The sequence below is a fragment of the Coloeus monedula genome (genome assembly GCF_965178545.1).
Source record: "Coloeus monedula genome assembly, chromosome: 7".
NCBI lineage: Eukaryota > Metazoa > Chordata > Aves > Passeriformes > Corvidae > Coloeus > Coloeus monedula.
The window spans coordinates 29,201,865-29,222,855 of record NC_138787.1 but is presented as its reverse complement, the minus strand read 5'-3'; the positions used below and the strand labels follow the sequence as shown (position 1 = coordinate 29,222,855).

The following is a 20,991-nucleotide window of genomic DNA, read 5'->3' as shown; positions in this document are numbered from 1 at the left end:
CGCCGGGCTGGATTGGGCAGGGAGCGCGTCCCTCTCTGGGTTTCCACCAGTGGGGGTGTCGGAGGCGCCGGCCCGCACGCGGATATGCAAATGACACCCTCCTCCCTTAGGGGAGAGTGCTGGTTGGCGGAGACAGGCCGCGACCACGCAGCTGTGAGGGGAGGGGGGCGTGGGGGAGCTGTCGCGTTGGAGACGGCGGGTTCGGCGTTCCAACCCCCCCGCCCTCCCGCCGCAGTCGGGGAGCCCCCGCGCGGCGGTGAGAGGGGTCGGGGGTGCGTGTGGGTCCCCTCAGAGCTCTCCGAGGGGGCCCCGCGGCCTGGGGGCTTTGCGGCACCGGCGCCGCCGCTCCCGGGGACAGTAGGGGCACCGGGGTGACGCCGGTAGGAGAGGGCACCACTCCCTCTGCCCTTTCCCCGGCTCTGGTGAGGTGAGGCCGCTCCCGCTGCCCGCCCCGTGGGGCCGCGCTCAGGCTGCCCGGCCGGAGGTGCTCCCTGCCGGCAGAGCCGGTCTGGCTGCCCGCGGCCGCGGGAGGGAGCCCGAATGGGGCTCCCTCCATGTTTGTTTCTTTTCTCAGGGGGAGTCCTGCGGCCCGAGGCTTCCAGCTGGTGGTGCAGGAGCTGGAGGTGGGATGGAGTAGTGGCGTGAGGACCCCGCGCCTTAACATAAAAAGGAAAGAGGCTGGAATCGATGGTGGTGTGCGCCTCTGGCTGTTCGCTATGGCAGCCACGGACCCCCAGGTCCTGGCCTTGGCTGCTCAGATCACTGAGAGCAGAGAACAGGACATCCCCCTGCTGCTGCTGAAGTTAAAGGGTAATTAATACCGTTCCTAAAAGAAAAGGATGAGCTAGTGAACTATGGACAGTCCTCCCGTCTGCTTCCTTAAATACAGAAGGTTTTTCTGAAACTCTGTAAGGAAGGTTGATACGGCAGCTTTTCCTGAGTGGCATTTGGCTTGGCAACAATAAGGAGGAGGAGCTGGGGAGCAAATGGACAGAAGTTTTATCTGCATTTCAGCTGTCGCCCTGATAAAGTAGGCCTTTTCCCTGCTGCTACGGGCAGGGGTCTTACACTTGGTCAAATAATTTCTCCCAGTACTTTTTGGACAGAGAGCCAGGGTGGTTGTTGGTATTCAGTTTTTAAATCTTAACATAGAAACAAGATCATGAGCTCCTCTGTGATTTCCCTGTCTTTCCTTCTGCTATACAGCCACTGCTCATAGGAACAGTTGAAACAAGTCAGGTCCTGTTCTAAATTGGGATTTAATTATAAGGAAGCTATATGTTTCCCAGTGGTTGTGGTTTTATCTAGCCTAGGAAATTCATACCAATGGTCCATATCCCAGGTAATGTATGTTTTGCTACTAAATATGTAGAGAGAAAATGGAAGGCTAAGTTTAGCTATCCTTCCCAATTGTCATATAATCTTACAAATGAGTTGTAGCTGCAGCAGCAAAGATTGCTGACAAAATATTTTATGCTGTTGTTAGCACTTTTACAATTACTTTAATCCTGGCTCTGTGTACATATACTCTTCTGACATTTTAGAAAAAGAAAAAGTTCTTGCACATCAGAGTCTTATGTTCCTCTTTGTCTCTCTTCTGCTTTCTTCCCACAGGTATTTTAAGTAGTTCTTCCTTAGGATGTGAAGAATCAAATAAAATTAAGCAAGATATATATGATTATGGTCTTACTCAGTACTGCTTGCTGGTCCTTAAGCGAGACCACTCTCAGCTGTGTGGAGCCTGGGCTACTGCTGCCCAGCTAGCAGAGATACTAAGGTAAAAAAAGAAAAGCTAAGAAGTTTTCCTCTAGTTTTCTTTCTGTCCTTTCATCTTGCTCTTTCTCTTTTCAAGCTGTAATACTTTGGCTCCCATCCAGAACAAGGCTTGTTGTTCAGGAAAGGCCAGGGTTAAAGTGCGGGGAGCAGTCAAGAGCAGAGGGGTCAGGCATAGCCTAATTGGTTCTGTTTAATTCATTTGCATTGTGTTTCATTGAGCTGGGGGAACTGTATGGTGGGAACAGGGTTTATGTTGGCTTTACCTTCTTTTGTGGACAGTACTCACCAGTGCAACAGTTCTTACCCAGTAATTATGTAATTCTGAATTGTAGTTATTTAAAAAGGTTTGTTTGCTTAGATTTCATCTTGAAAAATCTTCAGCCTGATTGACTCACTGCTCAGCTTGACTGTATTTAAATATTTATTTAATATACCCATTTTAAGTATTTACATTTTTAAATATAATAGATGACACAGTTCATACAGATTAGATAACCTGATGTAGTGAAATTGCGAGAATGGCACTGTAAATAAGAGAACTTTAAACTCAACCCCCCAGTGAGCCGATCTCAATTTTAAATGTCAGGAAAAAGAATACATTTAAAGTTTTCCTCAAGTTGTATTTAGTTTTGGCTTAACTAGGGAGCAAAATTCTAAGGCATGAAGTAATTATGTGACCATATTTATGCCATATCTGCAGTATGAATTTTTAATGCAAGGAATTTTAGTAAGGGATGCAAGAGTTATCACCAGAGTAGCGTGATACTTAAATCATCCCTTATAAGCTGTTTCAGTTGCAGAGAGTACTGAAATTTATTTTAGCTGTAAAAATGTCCTTTTGTAACTAGATGAATCTCAGCTTCATGCCTAGAATTTGTTTTCTAAGGGCTTTGGTAGACATCTTTATGTGTGTGCTTTCCCAAAAAGCTAACATAGCCTAGATAAGATATCAGAATGCAAAATTCATAAAAAGTCAGGAAGACTCTTTTGTTGCACTGATATCAGTGCCGAGTGCAGAATTGAAACAACTTACCAGTTGTAAAACATGCAGTTTCTTGTAAAAAGTCTTCCAGAAACAACCGACGTGTTGTGGTGAGTAAAATAAGAGAGCTGAGATCTGAGGAACTGATTTCTAGCCCACATGTCTTCCTCAGTTAGAGAAAAGTTGTAGGCAGGCTCGCTGAAGGTTTTCTGGTATATTTTTTTATACATATTTTCACTGCCTGATGTGCACTCTGTTCATCATCAGGCTTCCTTTATAATTTTCTTTTCTACCTTTCTATTTTGCCTTTTTTTTCCCTTCTTTATGACCATCAGAGCCCTTCCCTAGAATATGGAACAAGCCTGAACAGATTCTTTGAAGCTGAAGGAGAAAGTGCCTTGGATATGTTTTTAACTGAGAGATGCCATAATAAGTAGTAATATGGTCTCCAACCTGCAAGTGATTGCTCTTCCTTGGAGGCAGCCACCTTGGAGCCAGTCACAGCAGTGAGCTGTTGTTCAGGGGGGAATTATCCCATGGCACTGAAGCATTTCTTTGATGATGTGACATTCATTCAAAGTTGTTCAAACAGTCCTTTGACTATTCAGATTGATTTTTTTTTTCCTTTTTTTTTTTTTTTCCTCCTCTGCAGTCATTGTTGTGTAGGGCTAGAGGTGAAAGAAGATCCTGAGGAATTTTGCAAGAAGTTTCTTCCTTCAGCTATAGACAGCCTGCTGGTTTTGGGAAAACGCTTGCATGCACGATTTATCCGAGCAATCAAGGTATTTAAGTTTCATAGTTAAAGGAGCAGAGAATGCCTGCTAACTTTCTGAGGTCACATATTGGATAAGTAGGATGTTATTCTAGGGACATGGTATTAGGAAACTTTATTTTCCAGAAATTGCAGTAGTTTTTCTTATGCCTCGGAGCTCTGAAGCTGAAATCCTGTCATTGTGCAGCATTTGCTCCGTGATTGTGCAAAGCCACTCTGTTACCATAGGCCTGTTTAGATAGTTTGGCTACTACTTTTCACAGGTTTTAAAGGTAGAGGGAAGAAGTGCAATTACAAGAAGGATTGAAGAATTAGAGCAGTATAAGACAGGAAAAAAAAGCCCTACAAAAGGCAGCATCCCTGTCATGGTAGTGTCTCAACTTTGCATACCATTAGTTCAGCCTTCGTAATAACTTAGTTCCCATTGATTTTGTTCAGCTTTACAAAAAATGGTTTAGGAAGTATTAAGATTTTAAATCAGTTTTGCTGAAGTTTATTTTGTCATTCAATTTCTGCTGCATAATTGGCAAAAAAATACCAAGAATGCTCACTGCTTCTGAACTTGCACGTGGAGAATATCAAAGGCAGACTTCATTAATGTATAGATTTAAGCACTTTCTCAAATTTCCCTCTTTTTTTTGCGGTGAAGAAGGGTTTTGCCTGGCTAGGTTCCCTCATGCTTCTGAAGCATTGCAAGTTCTAGAATCAGAAGGAAAAAAAACCCCAACAAACAAAAACCCATGAGTAATTTAAATAACCAACTTCATGGATTCTGACAGTTTCTTTTAATATCCCCATTTCCCCATATTATCTCATTTCTTGGCCCACTGGCTTCTTGCTCTTAGTCAAAGTTTTCCTACAAAGTATTGTGATAGACACCACAAACAATAAATTCTCAGAAAGCACCAGTGCAATGACATGGTTTCTGTTAGTCCAGTACTTGAGAAGTGCATATAGTGCTTAAGGAGGAAGCTTCCTAAATGACATCCCAGGAGACTCTTATCCACAATATGTAATTTCCCCTATACTTTCTTATTATGTCTCAGCCTACATGCTACTTGAGTCAGGCTTGTGGGCAAAGATTTCTTTTGAATGCAAATCCAGTCTACGTTATAATTAGTACTTTGGCTTTTAAACTTCGTGGTCTCAGAGGTGACTGGGCACCCAGACTTGGTGCTTGCTCAGTGGAATTTTGGAAATCCCACTCTACCAGTGGAGATTTGAAGTTTATTCTGCTCTCTTTTGCTCTTTGTACAAGTCTTTGAAGTCAAGGGAAGTGCTGAAATAGCTTTCAGAAACTCACATGTTGCCAAAACACAGAGCAGATAATATCACAGCTGAACTTATTAGTGTTATTTTGTATCTCTCCTTGTCAGTATGGACGAAATACAAAGTTAAACCTTGACTGAGGACTGGGGCTCCAGCAGGGATCTAGGAATAAGCTTCCCAAGGTTTCATTTGTGGAGGCTCAGTTAAGGCTTAATATAAGGCCATGTGCTTTGTAACAGCATTTGTCAGCACTGTCGTACTGTCAAATGCCCCTTTGCTTTTCCACACACCAGGATTTCAGATTTCCAGTAGCCTGTGGCTCACACTTGGAATAAAGACTGGAATGTGCATCTGTATGTGCATTCACATGTTAAAACCTGAATTCCTACTGGTCATAGGGGAGCACTGGAGCACCTCTGCAGTGAAGAAAGGCTGAGAGAGATGGGGTTGTTCAGTGTGAAGAAGAGAAGCCTCTGAGGAGAACTTATGTCACCTCCCAGTACCTAAAAGGGCTACAAGAAAGCTGGAGAGGGACTTTTTACAAGGGCATGTAGTGACGGGAGAAGGGGTGATGGCTTTACACTGAAAGAGGGAGGTTTAAATCAGATATTGGGAAGAAATTCTGTGCTGTCAGGGTGGTAAAACACTGGGACAGGTTGCCTAGAGAAGCTGTGGATGCTCCATCCACAGAAGTGTTCAAGGCTAGGCTTGAGCAACCTGGTCTAGTGGAAGGTGTCGCAGCCCATGGGGCTGGAGCGAGATGGGCTTTAAGGTCCTTTCCCACCCTACCATTCTATGATTGATTCTGTGTTTTTTTCCAGTCCAGTATTATCACAAGCAAGCACATAACGTAGTCTGTTTGGCAAATAGATCAAATTTCAGCTAAATAGTGGTTTGGTATTTGCTCCCAGACCTCCAACTAGGTGCTGCTGAAGCTTCACCATATCAATTTTCAGGAATCTTTTTCATTTTGACTTGGTTAAAGTAATATATTTCCCACTTAGTGCATTCAATCTGTGATGCATATTTGCTGAGCCATTATTTGTCTTCTTATCCCTCCTATGCCATCAAATGTTTTTAAGGAGTAAATGAAGCTTTCTCTCTCCTTGTTGTGATTTTTTTTTTTTTTTTCCCAAATGGATGCCTTTTTTTTTTTCAGTATATTCAGATCTTCTTGATTGATCTCTGAATCTCTGACCTTAAAGATCTCACAAGCTGGTTTTTTTTTTTTTTTACTAGTTCCTACAGTTTAACCAACCTCATTTGGAAATTTGGTGGTTTGGTCTCCAGATTCCTGAGGCATACAAACTTTCCCATGACATCAAGCTGAAGTCCTTAGTGAAGATACATACACATGTTTTTACCTACTTCTCTTTTGTTTAGGATAAAGAAAAACAAGACTTTTTACACTGGTTCCAAATAGTAACTGATGCCATCTGCTGGCTGTTCGGTGGGCATATTCAACTAGCAGCATGTGGTAAGGGAAATGTCAACCCACAGAACACCTGAACATTTATTTATGGCAGCTACAAGTACCAAGAATCACTCTTAAGCTAATCTCCACCTAGTCTTCTAAATTGGAGTAGATGGTAAATCAGTCTCTCTAAGTAGTTAGCTCAGCAGCAATATCTAAAATGGTAAACATCCTCTGAAGGGAAATACTTAAGAGCTCCCCTACTAATCTTTCAGAGACAAATATTTGAAGTGTCATCCTGTAATTTCCCTTTGTAAGTCTATACCTTTTAAAAATAGTTTTGGGTTTTTTTTCCAGTTAGGGACAGTTGATCTTTTCCTGTGTGTGATTAAAATATGCAGAAATTTGACCAGAGTACATTTCTGGGCCTGACGAGTAGATAGAGTTGGAGACAGATTTCTGAAAATTTTGCCATGATGGGAAAGTTTGCAAATATCTAGCAAACTTAACTATGTATTTCTAACCAAAATAAGCTTTCATTTAAACTGATGTTAATCACACTGATTTTGAAAAACAGAATTTGGTTTTGTTTCTAGTATTGAACAAAAACCTAAAGATCATAAGATGTGTAACTAAAACCACACATGGTCAAAAAAATTACTGAATATGTAGCTAGAGATACACTAGGATAAAAAAGATGGTGCTTTAATGACATCAGTGGACTTGAATTAAATAACCTGGGGTAACAAACTGCCAAGGTGGAGGTCCGTAACCTTTTTGGATATTGTTGCCCCAGTGTTAATTCCACTGTTGTTGTAAAAAAAGGGTACTAGTGTAACATGAAGGGGTTTAAAGCTTTCATTCCATTGCATCAGTGTCTGAGGGATGTCCAAAGGCAGAAAAAACAGGGTTCAGCATGTTTTTTGGATGTTGAAGTAGTTATCTCAGTAAGTTTCAGTGTAAGAATTATAAATAAAGGAATTTGTTCCAGAAACAGTGTCTGGTTTTACTTGGTATGGCTTATGACGAAGTTAATTTGTTTTATGGTATTTCAAGTCTGGTTGTAATTGCATGATTTCTTGTTTGCTTGGTTTTGGTTTTTTTTTCAGTACTGCAAAATGATCGCTTCCTACAGTTGTTAATAACAGATGATGTTGAAACAGGAATTATAATGATGTCTGTGTTACACAATATTTTGAGGATCAATAGGTTAGTTGTTTTCATATCATTATTTTTCTTGATAATAAATATAAAAGGTAGTTCGTTACTGCTTGGTAAAAAATTTTTTTTCATATACAAGTATTGTTGTGTTTTATTGTTTGGGGTTTGTTTCTTTTTTCCTCTAGTCTTTGTTGTAGAAATTGAAAACATTAAAGAGCTGGGTTTTTAGTGTTCTTAAATGGAGGAAGTGGTAATTGGCTGATTGAAACAGTAGTACTGCCTGGATTAGATTCCTGCTCCAGCTAGCTGGGCATCTTGGCTTGCTGTATATAGCCTGACATAGCTAAAAATAAGTCACCGTTAAAAAGCTCATGTTTTTTAGTGAACACTTCTGTCCCCCTCCTCTTTTTTTTCCTTTCTTATTTTTAAAGTTCTGTCTTGCTTCAAGTTGAAGAAGAGACCCTTCACTCTGTTTTGGATGAACTTGTTTACAAGCTTTCCTCTACCACCAATCCTGCTGTAGGAAGTGCTGCCACAAAACTGCTGTTGTTGGTGGCAAAACTTTGCAAACAGCTTGTGCAGTTACTCACAGCTCGCTACAAAGGTTTGTAAACATGCATGGGACCAATCACTGAGCCTCCTCTTACATTCCCCGTGAAAATAAAAAGACAGGTTTCCCATCGTGGTTCAATAACTCTCCAGTACAGGTGGACACTACAGTGCTGTGTTGCTTTGTTTTTTTTTTTTCCTTCTATTCATTTTCATTGCAGTTTAAGGTACCACTCCTCTTTTTGTTTCCTAGATTTATTTTCTTCTGCATATTGAGGACTCTGCATGTGGCAGCTTGTCTTTTAAAGCTGTTGTTTGTCACTTCCAACCTGATGGGCTTTACTTCTTTCTGTTTCCCTGTGCAGGTTGGTTATTGAGGAATCCGCTGGCAGGGTGCCTGTACTGCCACAGTCAGAGAGCCCTGTGTCACATCTGCCACAGTGTTAAGGCTCACTAATCCAGAATATGAAAATTTTACTTAGATAAAGTAAACCTTTTGACCCTGGCTGCTGCAGTGACTGCTCATCTGATAAAGGGCTGTTTAGTTATCCAGGAGCTGTCTTTTGATATCCAAGTAATTGGAATGAACTCTTTCCAAGAATTCATGAAATGAGTTTATTGTTTTGTCTTGATGCCTTCAGATGATGAGGCTGAGTATGTGTATAATTTGTTCCATGTTTTTCATTCTTTAATCAGGTGCCCCATTTAATGCTTCTGTCTCTAGCCTAGCAGGGAGCTCCAGGAAACCCCTTTGTACACTATCATGCCCATGGAGACTAGGGAAGAGGCATAATGTTTGCCAGGTCTTTTATATTCTGGATGTTATTGTTGGTCAAAACTACTTGTGAGCAGCCTCAGTCCATTAAAGACAAGGACATAAAAAAGAGGGAGTGCTAGGAAAAAATGCCCAATTCCCATTTTTTGCATTTGTGCTGACTACTTATTATACAGTACCAGCCAGATAAATTTCTGGACCAGGTGAACAGCTTTGCCACCCTTTTGCCTACAGAACTGAGAGGAGGGATTCCATATAGTATGGAATTAAGAATAGTGTGCCTGAGGCTGGTATCACATTGTAGATTCTTGGGAAGCTGCTGTGATGGTCTGATCATCCCAGCTGTAGAATGCTGGTTTGTCTAAAGAGGTGCAAATCTCCATCAAAGGATGCTTTATTTTGCTCTAGAATCACAGTATGCCACAGTCATTTAGAAACTCTTCTTCTGTCTCCTGTACGTTTCCTCTTTCCACTAAGAAAAGAAAAAGAAATTACTTTTTTACTCTAGGTTTTTTTTAAGTTAGAATCCTTCTGTTAATTTTAACTCAGGCTTTGGAATCCTTTAGAGATTTTGAGGAATAAAAGCAACAAAGAAAGCATTACAGCCTTTCTACCATCTGGCCATTGAAGTCCCTTGGCTTCACAGTGGCTCAGAGCTGTCAGCAGTGTGAGGTGCTTTGGTGTGACCTTTGCCAGTGAAGGCAGCCTGCCAGAGGTGAGGGCATTTCCAAGACCAGCAGAGTCAGGTTTCCAGGAGGGCCTGGCCTTTTGTCTGCATGGGTTGACACATCTGTGAGACACATTTGAGGTATTCCCTGTCAGTAGCCAAAAGGTGCATATGGCTGTGTAGTCTGTACAGAGACTGGCAAATGGTTGTGTCAGACCCACAGCACTTCTCTTGTGTAGCTTAGCTCCCTGCTTTTGCAGGCTCAGGCAGCCTTGGGCACTCACTGACTCCATTTACACTCCTGCCTGTCTCTCTCCTGAAGTGTTTAACTGTCGTTGTCTTTCCAAAATGGTGCACATGGTGCCACAGAGGTGCCATTTCTGTGTGCTCCAGATCCTGTAAGTACATGTGAGTGTTGGAGTTGCCCAGTGTATGAATATGCTTATGGACAATGATTTGAAGATGGAAAAGTTACTTGAATCTGCAGTTCAGAAGGCGAACACGTGCCTACTTCCTGCCCTCCTTCCTCTTCCCTCCAACTCTCTGCAGAGCCCTTAGGCTCTGGCATTTGTCTGATACAAACATTTTAGCACATGTGTGTGTTGTGGGGGAGTACAAGTGTGCTTTTTAGCTACTGCAGACCCAAAAAGCTGTTTTGTCTCATGGATTGGATGCACTCAGAGTTAAACTATGCTGTACAGATAAGACATCAAACAATTCCAGTTAGAAATAAATAAAATATATAATGAAAAATATGAGAAGAGTGTTAATAACACCCAGAACTTGTGTGGTGCTTTGAATTCTTTTTATTACCTTAAAATGACTTACTGATAAGACACTGAAGTACATTGGCAATTTGACTGCCAGTGGTATAGACACAATACTGCCTTGGACATACAAAATCACTTGATAATACTTCTCTGTGATAGTTGGAGCATGAGATATTCTTTGATAAGATTATGCATTGACACTCAAAAGATGGCTCATGCTGTTCAGCTCTCATGCTCCTTTGCACATAGAATCACATTTGATTTGTTGACTTGCAGTTTGTTACTTTGAAAGCCTGAAAAGAAAAACTCACCTTAGTGAGCTAACTACTTCTCTTTTTCTTAGGATTAAAAGGGCTTTTAAGTAAACAGTGGACTGGCAAAGGATTTGACAGGGAGCTCAATCAACTCTTGGACCTGCTGTATTTGGAACAATCCAATGGAAAAGGAGAAATGCAGGTGATGAAGTTTAATGAGACTTTCCAGATGTGAAATCCTATTTACATGTGATTTGTGTATGTTTAGAATGGATTTACTATATCACTTTGTAGACACTTTTTAAAACTTGTGTTATTATTTCACTATGTTAATTTTTTAATTACCTTTTAAAATTTATTTTATTGTGTTTTTTTAAAAACATCAAGAAATTGCTCAGTCATTAAGATATGGGACTGTGACTCAAGAGACTGACTTTCTGTGCAAATTCACCATAGATTTCAATATAACAATGGGGCAAAATAATTTATTTTTTTGCTAACTGTAAAATTAAAATAACTGCATCTGCTTTTCTGACATCAGTGTTATAAATTTAGATCTCTGAATTCTAGGCAGCATTTACATAGAGCTAAGTCATATGCAGAAAATGTGCAGTAAGAGCACCACCTGGACTGTGTTCCCAATAAGAGACAATGTGTGTTTCATGATCATCTTAAAAAAATTTTACATGCAGGTTTCTCAGAGACAATACTTTAAAGAAAATCAGAGTTATGTTTGCTGAGACCTGCTTTCATCTCCAACAGAGAAGGGTGTTTTGTGTTTCAGTTTGTTTGTGAGGTTTTTTTAAATCCATTTAAGAATGGAATTGATTTTTTTTTCATGTTTGCATTTCAGTGACTTCTGATCATACTGCAAATGTAACATTTTTCCTGCTGCTCTTTCTCCAAACTTGTCTTTCTGTCCTCTCTAGTGTAGGTGTTTTGACTGAATCACCATCTGAAATACCAAGTGCTTCATGTGTTTTAAATACAAATTTCTAATATTGATTATATATATGGGGGGTTTTGTGTGTATGTGCTGTAGATTCATTTGTTTACCACAGAGAGCATCAATACAGGTGATCAGATTAGCTGCTTTTGGGGCAAGTATGGAGTTCATGATAATAACTGTCTTGTAAGACTTTAAATTCCCCAATTTGATGCATTTTAAAACTGATGGGGTTAGGCCAAATGTTGAGATTGTCCAATTATGCAAGCCGTAATAAAGTGTTTTTATATGCTTAGAAAATATTCTAACAACTGCTTTATTAATTTCAGAAGCAGCATCAAGCAGCTTGTATAATCCAGGCTGCATGGTGGGGATTTCAGACAAGGAAAAGGCTGAAAAAGCTACCCCAAGCAGTGATCACTTTACAGAGAAGCTTCAGGTAAACAGCATGGCTTTGTGAAAAACGGCAAAGAATAGAATCTGTAAGAAGGTTTGGGTTGGGCTGGGTTTTCTCAAGTTACAAAGGGACAGGAAAAATTCAGATCATCTAATTCAGTGTCCTGTTTGAAGTAGGCCCAGCCTCAAAATGGGATCTGGATGCTCAGGGTCACATCCTGTTTTGGTGGTCTGCAAGGATGGAGATCCTACCATCTCACTTGATCCCTTTCTTTGTGCTAGATGATTTGCCTTGGGAAGAATTCTTCCATTACAGGCAGTGGGAATTTCCTTGTTGCACTCTTTATCACTGCCTCGTCTTTATTCTGAGCACCCCCATGAGTCTAGCTGTGTCTGCTCTATAATACTTCTTTAGGTAGTGAGAGACAGATTTGCCTTCTTTTAGGCTAAACACACCTTGTCTGTCCTTATATATCCTATGTTCTATGGCCCTAATTGTCTCTGTTCGGACAGTGTCTATCCCTCCCATTTGTCAGTATTGGGCTTCCATTGGGGGGCCCAGTAGAGTGTGACCAATGCTCCAGGTTTGCCAAGTAAAGCCAAATAATCTTCCCATTAAGCTGTAGCCTTTGTTCCTGCAAGGGCTCACTACTGGCTCATGTCCAGCCTGTTCCCCCTTTGCAGTGGAGTTGCTGTCTGGGTAGTTGGTGCCCAGCCTGTGCTGGTTCATGAGGTTATTTTGTACCAGGTGTAGGATTTCCCATTTGAACTTCATGTGGTTTTTATTGAAGCATTTTCTGTGTTTGTGGAGGTTTCTCTGAGTGTCAGCCCTGCCCTGCATGGGAGACTGTGATGAGAGCCTTGGTAAAGTCAAGGAAAATGACATTCACTGCTTTCCCCTCACCCACAGAGCCAGTCATCACAGAATGCAATTCAGCTGGTCAAATCTGATTTGCCTGTGATAAGTCTATGCTGGCTGTTCCCATTCACTTTCCTGTCCTTCCTGGATATAGCTTCCCTGAGAACTTGTTCCCATGTCCCAGGCCCTAAGTTTGGGCTGACCAAGTGTTCTTTCATTGAAGATGCCTTTTTCCAGTCAGCTGTTATTTCTCAAACATAAAGGTAATGTAATGCCAATACGAGCTTTTTCACTACAGATTTTTTTAGCAGAAACATCCAAACAATGTGCTTTTTCAGCAGTACCAAGCTGCCACTTCTGGTGCCAAAAGCTCCAACTGTCCCTTTCCCAGCTGCCAGACTTCTCCATGGAAAAAACTTACTTTTGTGATGCTTTCATGTTTTCTGTGTAAAAATTTGTGGCATATGGAAAACTGAAAGTGTGGCATACTGTGGCATGGGATCGCATTAAATCGCACTAGAAGATGATATACTGGTGGTAGGACAGTTAACTGATTCACAGTTAACTTGACACAAAATTGTAAATTATATTGGAGCTATCCTGGAGCTTCCACATGCCAGAGTGCTGCAGAAACCGAGGCCCACAGTGCTTGCTCAGTGTTGTGCTTTCAAGACCTTGTTCTTCATTAATTTTTTTAAATCTTTGGCTCTCAGAAGTAGAGTCACTTCAGTGACCTAGAAATAGTATCCTCTGCCTTGGAGCAGCACAAAAGAAGGAAGCTATGTAAATAATGCTTGTCTCACTTGAATAAGATTTCAGCAGTAATGTTAGCACATGTTAGGCTAGCTCTTTTGAGAAATTTAGTGTGAATCTAATGTAGGTTAAGGGATCTAAATCAAGTGCAGACTCCACTGCAGGTTTTTCAAACTTTTTTTGCATGTTGATCATTACTGTGTCAAAAGTAGATCTTAGAAATCATTGTCAAATTACATTGCATTGTGACCAAAGTAAGACAAAGCAAACATTTATGCTTTATTGTCTAGACTGGCCTTAAGAGGTTATTGGACTATCTAAGGTGTAATCTTTAAATTCTGAAAGGTTTGCAGTGGCAAGCAGTGTGTCTGTTGAGGGCTACTGATCACCACACTTTTGTGCTGCAGTCAGGCATCCTTGTCACTCCTTTTTACTCCTTGAAGTAAATATTCCTTATACACTTGAAGCCTATATTCCTTCCCTCATCAGGCACCTTGCAAAACTGCAAGCCAAACTCATAACCCAAAAAATTTGGATGATGGGCTCAGACATAACATGGGAAAGCAGCAGTGAAAGGGTGGTGAGACTATCAGCAACCACCAAGCTGCTTGACTCCCTTGTGTCGTATTTTTTATATTGTAAGCATTAGTGTGTGCCTTTTAAGTAGTTCTTGAGTCATTTGAATGGACTTTTGAAAGTGTTTGTTTAATATTGAGAGGAATGGAAACTTACAGTGTTCATGGCTCACTCAGTGCCAGTGTACTGAGCAAATACAGTAACTGTACAGTGCCAGTATTGGTTTTCTTCTGTCTAGGTCAAAACATTACACTGAAAAATAGTGTTTGGAATATTGTAAACATGAGTTTTTAAGAGGACTTTTTAATTTTTAGCAGTCAGGTTCTGGTTATGTTCACAGATTTATTTTAGAATAAGTGTGGTTAAATACTGCTGAGACTGAAACTCCAAACTTTGCTCACCTGCAGCTGCAGAGGAAGATCTTACTCTGCAAGTTATAAACTTTTAAACTGTGGTTTCAGAAATATCTCCTCAGTGAATGTTAAAGCCTGTAGTCTCTCCTTGAAGCTAGTTCACTGTTACATAGCTAATTGTAGGACATTTAAAATGGCAATAATTTTTATTAATAATGCATCAAAAATGAAACCATTTTACATTTCTAAAGAGATGACCAGAGGGAGGCTGCTCTGTGCCATGAACTGCTGAAGGAAGCTTAGATCTTACTCTGTGTGTGTTTTACTTTAGCTCAGAGGCAGTTCCCTGTCACGGTGTGGTCTCGTGCAAACAAATACATCTATCATTAGGAGAAACAGAGGATGAAGACCATGTGTTCTGCAGACTACATAGGAAAGAATCAGTATCAAAGATTTATTTAAATACCTGACAGACACTCTTGGTTTCACAGATGTGCATCTGAGAAGTTCATGAAACATTTCTGTAGTTTTCAACGTAGTGAAGCTGATTAAAAATTGATGGGCAAAATATTAATAGTTTTATCAAGAAAATGACACCAGAAGTCCTGTTTGGTCCTATGACTTCATTCACCTTACAAATATAATATTTGGATTAAAATATTAATTACCTGAATTAAAATTGTAAAAATTTACAGCTCTAATTTGCAGAAATGTGTGGGCTGAAAACCTTTAGTTTCCTTGAAATCATTCTGATATAATCACATGTATCATGATCTGTCTCTGTAGGTAGGTGTATGGGCACACCTCAAGTCTGCGTTACAGTTGTAAAAGGATTATGGTCTGTCAGATTGTGGCGTAGGCTTTTTTATCTGTTAGGGTCAGATCTTCTCTCTCCAACCAGTTAAAAAGACTGAAGAGAAATTATGGTTGGTAGAAAAATTATAGCTCAATTTATACTAGTGATGGGAAACACACAAATAGTTCAGTAGTACTGTGAGTCTAAAGGCATGTACCATGCAGCAATAGCAAAATTGCTGGACATTAGTTCTAGTCTGTGGACATTTTCCTCCTTTAGCATCCCTTATAACTCTGCTCTGTCCATTGGTTTTCTTTCCTAGTGCTTAAAGCACTTCTTTCATTGTCCCCAGAAAAGGGCTAGAGGAGAGCAGGATGCAGGGCTGTGGGCCCAGTGGGAGTACTCAGGTCCTAAGTGGGGAAGTGATTTTGCTGCAATAGGAACAGAGAAGTCCCATTGTTACCTTGTTGTGGGGTAAAGTTGTACATTCTCAGGCCTTAACCTGCTAATGGGGTCTATGGGGATGACAAGGGCAGTGAAGGGAGGGAGAGTCTTAGCTCACACCTCCTCATACTTCACTGAGAGCATGGCCAAGTGATCTCACGAATTACTAGTATTGATACGTAAGTATGTAAAGTATTTATATGTTAGACTCTACATAGATATGTTGCTATGTATATAACTGATGTACATGTTGTTATTAGCTTAAACACGCCAGGGCCAGTTGCAGAGGTTTTCAATTGTCTCATCTGTGAAACATCTGCTGCGGCTTTTTCAGTGCAGAGCAGGGCAACATCCTAACATCAAATCTAGAACACATCAGGAGGAATTTGCAAGAAAATTCTTTCATAGTGTTCTCTTAACAAAGCTGATGGAGCAAATCTGTCAGTCTGTATTTCCTGGAGAAAAAAAATCCCTGCAAAATTAAGAAGTGAGGTTTGGCAGCCAAAATTCTGATCTACTTTTGCAGTCACTACAGAAATAATGATATGTATTATGGGAAGCAGGTGCCATGCATGCTGATGGATGGACTGGAAAAGGTGCATGCTGGAGCAGATGGCTAATGTTGCTTTACCTCTGCCCCAGATGATGGACTCAAAATTTTTGTTCCAGTTCATTCTGGCTGTGAATGTCCCATCATTCCCTTCAGGGTTTTTGGAACTTTATCCTAAGTAAAGATTTATACTTTGATTTCATAGAGTGGTTCAGAGTTTTTCATGGCTATAGATAGCGTGGTAATTTGTTAGTTTGCAGGAGACTTCTCATTGCTTGGTGTCATTCTGCAGCCAACAGCCGGCATAGCAGAGTGTTTTGTGGATTTTCTTTCTTGATGCTGGACCACTTAACACAAATAAAAAGAGAGATACTTTAAAGAAATGTACAGCTTAAGGTAACAGTTAATGATTTTTGTATTGCAGAGCTAAACGGGAACAGGAGCTGCAGCATTTAACAAAACAGAAGGAAGATGAAGCTCTAAAACTGCAAATGCAACTTCAGAGACAGAGGGCCATGAGACTCTTCCATGAACGACAGCTGGCCTTACTGGAAGTTGTCCATGCCAGTATGATTGATATTAAAATATAGCAGAACATTAAACTGTAGACAATTTCCCCAAATCTATTTCCTAATCTTGCATGTCTGTTTGCACTGTAGTCTTACTGTCTCTTCTCCTGACGCAGTTATCTGAAAGAGAATGTGTTAATTCCCCCAGGGCTCAGTAACTACTGATCAAGATCTGCTGCCTTCAAAATGGTGCAGGGGAAAGGGAGAGCCAGTCTTCTTGTGTTACAAAGCTCCATTGTAGCTATGATCTGCAAGACTTGGCCAACAGCTGGCAGACCTTGGGGGCTTTTAACTGAGAGCACCCAAGTTTTTTGGTACTATCTAGTTTGATGATTAACGATGTTAATTGTTAAGAGAACCCAACCTACAGTCTTGTAACTGGGTTTTTGTTACCTTTGTAGGTCAGGTGAATAAATACATGGAGGAAATGGAGGAGAAATCAGCATTAACTATCCAGAGATTCTGGCGAGGGTATAGAGCAAGAAGAATTTTTCATCAGCAGAAGCAATCTCTTAAGGAGTATAAGGCAGCTGTCATCATTCAGAGAGCTGTAAGTATTTATACTTTGTTCTAACAGTAGATAGGACTGAGCAGATTATTGTGAAGGCTCATAAAACCCTGTTCATTCTCTTACTGTCAATGTAGCCATAATTTATTAAAAAATTACTCAAGGGGTGATAGTCTAGAGCCACAAGTTGCTTTAAAGGGTTAAACCTTGTATGGGCTATAAAGCCTAATACAGTCATGAACTAAAATATAAAAGCTGCTTCTATGAAACCCAGGCTTGGAATGTCACCATACTACAAATGAGTCAGTAACTTACTATGAGTGTTGTTAGTTACTATTTAGTGTTCGTGCTGACCTTGTGAGTTGTCTTTTCAGCATCATAGCTGCATTTAGGCTCTAGCAGATGCAGTACTAAAACACTTTTCTTTTGCTGATCAATTACAAACAAAGCAGGAAGACAAACCTTCTCTCTGTGATTGTCATATTCTCATATGTTCCTTACAAAGGCTTGTAAATTCTTGGAGAAACGAAGAAGGAGGAGACCTCTCTCTCCTTGGAAAGAACCCAAGGGACTGGCTGATGAGCAGAGACTAGCTTTGCAGCAGAAGGTGGATGACTACATCAAATTGCATCCGGTCTGTTTCTTAGTCATTTCATAATTTGCATTAATGATGCAACATAAAATACTGTAGGGATGAAATATATTCAGCTTCATAAATTCTGATCAAGATAATCCATTTGAGGTATGTATGTATTAACCCTGCTTGTTTGACAGCAAGACGCTAGAATATTGGGGATTTTAACCATTAATCTAATAAAAAGTGTGAAAGCAAACTGTAATTGGAAAATTTGTATACATGATGATGGATAACTTTGGAGAGAGTTGCAGAGGAAGCAAAATTATGAAGTTAACAATTAAGAACAGCATTTGCCTTCCTTGTTTAGGCATTATTCTTCCCCCAAAAGTTTTAAAATAACTAGCTCCTAATGGTAACAAACTGTTACTTTCCTCCAGGCTTCCCAAATGTCAGAAGAAATGAGTAAAGAATTGCATATTCAGGCTCAGGCAAAGCTGGCACAGTTCCTGTTGAGGAGCAGGCTGGATCAGAGAGCAGCGCAGCGGAGAGAGGCTTTACTGGCTCAGGTCAACACCGACGTGGAGCTGCTAATGAGTATGTGACTGCTCTGATCATGGCTTTGATTACCATTTGGATTAAACCAATTTAGAGGGAAAATTAGAGTGAGCAGTGGTAAAGCCTCATTTCAAAACTGAAATATCTTTCTTCATTTGCCATATGCCTTATCTTGAGATTCAGACTTTATTAGAGATTATCCAAGTGCTGCTGTAGGTTAAGTACACACACCTGTTTTTCAAGGAGCATCTTACTCTTCTTCTGAAAGTGTCTCTCTGATATGTTCACAAGAAAAGCAATGGCACTGTAACAGACATTAGAATTTCTTCAAAGGGGGTCTCACACAACATATTCACCCACATTTTTTTTGCTTTGGTTTGTTTTCTTGCATTGTAAGTAAGCTGCTGGTTAAAGCACTCTCACCCCTTCCAGATAAAGAGGGAAATCTTTGAGCTGTGATTTCCATGTTTTCATTTTATCTGGCCTGGCTTTAGGTGAAACAGAATTCACTACTGTGCTGTCTTAATCCCAGAGAAGTGGCTGCATGAAAGAATGAGAGTAGCAAACTGCAGCCACCAGAGAGCACCCAAGCCGGGCAGAATTCAGCAAGTTACTGAATTCCATTATTTAGTCTGTCACGTGCTGTGTCACTGCAGCTCATCACTCCCTGAGCAGGCAAATCAACAACGCACTCTTACACTGTGCTGGGTCCCCCAAGCAGGGAATTCACAGTGCTACTGCACCGGAGCAGTGGGAACACCATGCTGATGTCACCCTGTACCAGGAACGCTGATCCAGCAGTAGTGACCAGGACATTCTCTGAGGTTATACTTCCACAGGAAGTCATTTTGGTGGATGCCATCACTGCACCTGAAAGAAGTAGTCCATCTTTCCCCTTTCTTCTTTCTGCCCAATGTATTATGTATTTATTTTTATTTGGATTGCCTCTCCAATCAGATTTATGATTTATCATGTAGTCATAAAATTGCAATGCCCGCACAGGGAAAGGAGTGACCTAGGACAGTGGGAAGTGGGAGGGTAGTGCTCCTTTTTTTTTTTGTAAATACTCATAAAACCACAAACAAAATACAGAAAACTCTCCTCCTTGTTCTTGCAGATGCTCCAGGTTTAGCAGAGACCACAGAAAAAGATCTTGGTGCCTTTATGAGTCGATCAATCCCTGTAGCTACCAAGGCAAGACAAACCCACAACACTATGCTGAAATACACTCGTTGGCCGTGGTGGAAGAAGCTTGGGGATGAGTTTATGGAGGATGATGTAATTTCTGACGATGCCATAAACACAGAACTGGAAACTCTCTTTATTGGAGGAAGGAAATCCTTTTAGGTAACAAGCAGATGAATTTCATATTCAACCAGACTCATATCTAGCACTATGCACTCACTTGTGTATGCTTTTATAGAAGGAAAACATTTGAAAAAGACCAAAGCCTTATTTTAGTGGATTTTACTTAGTAAGAATCCCTTCCCGTACATCAACAGTTGGGTCCTATTGATTGTGCTGTTGCAAATAGGATTTAAATACTGTATTTGTAAATGAGGGTATTTTGTAATTTGTATCACTTTAAAAGTAAGTTCATAACCTTTGGTTTTCCAGTTATTCACAGTGGGATGCATAAAGAATCAGGCCATTGTAAAAGCCTGGGATTTTAGAGGAAAACATTTTACTGGGTGATATGCTTTGAAATAGAGATGGATCCAGAACAAACCAAGACACCAGTAAGAAATCAAGCAAGCATGAGGGAGGCTGGATGCTTTCTTTGTATGCCTCCCAGAATAGCTGTGTCGCCGTTGTACCGGGGATGGTGAGAAGAACAGCACAGAATTCAAGTCCAGGATAAATGGCCGATTTATTAATGAATTAAATCTGTCTTTTATAACTTGGCTCGCAACAGAGGAATGATATGATTGGTCCATTGATCAGCCACCTACCAGAGTGATTGGCTGAATGGTATAACACCCATTTCCAAAATATTTTTCCCAGTATACCAAAACACTTCCGCACCTGTGAGATAGTTTACAAAATCTCAAACTGTTTCCCACCTAGTCTGCGTGAGAAAGGAGACTTTCACAGGCAGCTGTAGAAAGCTAGAAAATTTCTCTGCTAGCTTTTTAGTATCCACATAGCTGTCCTTGCTTCCCCCCTCCGTAGATTTCCTTTTATTTTACTTTGTCCAGGAGCTCTTTATTCATCCATGAAGGCTTCCTGGTGTCTTTGCCCGCTTCCTTTTTATTGTGATGCATTGCTCCTGAGCTTGGAAAAGGTGATTCTTGAATATTAACCAGCTTTCTTGGGCCCTCCAGGGCTTTGTCCCAGGGTACTCCACCAAGCAGGTCCTGAAGAAGCCAGTCTGCTCTCCTGAAGTCCAGGGCAGTGAGCTTGCTGCGCACCCTCCTTGCCATCCTTGAACTCCACCATTCCATGGTTACTGCAGCCAAGGCTGCCCTTGAGCTTTGCATTCCCCACCAGCCCCTCCCTGTGGATGAGGACATGGTCCAGCATTCCACCTCTCATAGTTGGTTCCTCTGTGTCTTGGAGAAGGAAGTAATCAGCAGTGCATTCTGGGAACCTCCTGGACTGCCTGTCCCCTCTGTGTTGTCCCTCTAACAGGTATTGGGGTGGTTGAAGTCCCCCATGAGGACCAGGACTTGTGAACATGATGCTGTTTCTTATCTGTTTGTAGAGGACTTTATCAGCTC

General features: G+C 40.8%; 1 protein-coding gene across 4 annotated transcripts; it reads left to right on the top strand.

Annotated features, from left to right (window-relative positions):
• Window positions 1–133: 133 nt before the first annotated feature.
• Window positions 134–20,103, top strand: IQCB1 (IQ motif containing B1). 4 transcript variants are annotated; one of them, XM_082285369.1, is made up of 15 exons: window positions 340–427; window positions 575–810; window positions 1,615–1,777; window positions 3,411–3,540; window positions 6,183–6,276; window positions 7,323–7,422; window positions 7,806–7,978; window positions 10,479–10,591; window positions 11,665–11,774; window positions 16,487–16,629; window positions 17,033–17,181; window positions 17,645–17,773; window positions 18,154–18,310; window positions 19,389–19,618; window positions 19,899–20,103. In XM_082285369.1, the coding sequence occupies exons 2-14, from the start codon at window positions 717–719 to the stop codon at window positions 19,616–19,618; spliced, it is 1,785 nt and encodes a 594-aa protein (XP_082141495.1). In that variant the 5' UTR covers window positions 340–427; window positions 575–716; the 3' UTR covers window positions 19,899–20,103. The 4 variants fall into 4 exon arrangements, with proteins under 4 accessions (XP_082141493.1, XP_082141495.1, XP_082141494.1 ...); XM_082285368.1 differs by having other exon boundaries at window positions 19,889–20,103; XM_082285367.1 differs by lacking the exons at window positions 340–427; window positions 19,899–20,103 and adding an exon at window positions 134–256 and having other exon boundaries at window positions 19,389–19,832.
• The last annotated feature ends 888 nt before the right edge of the window (window positions 20,104–20,991 follow it).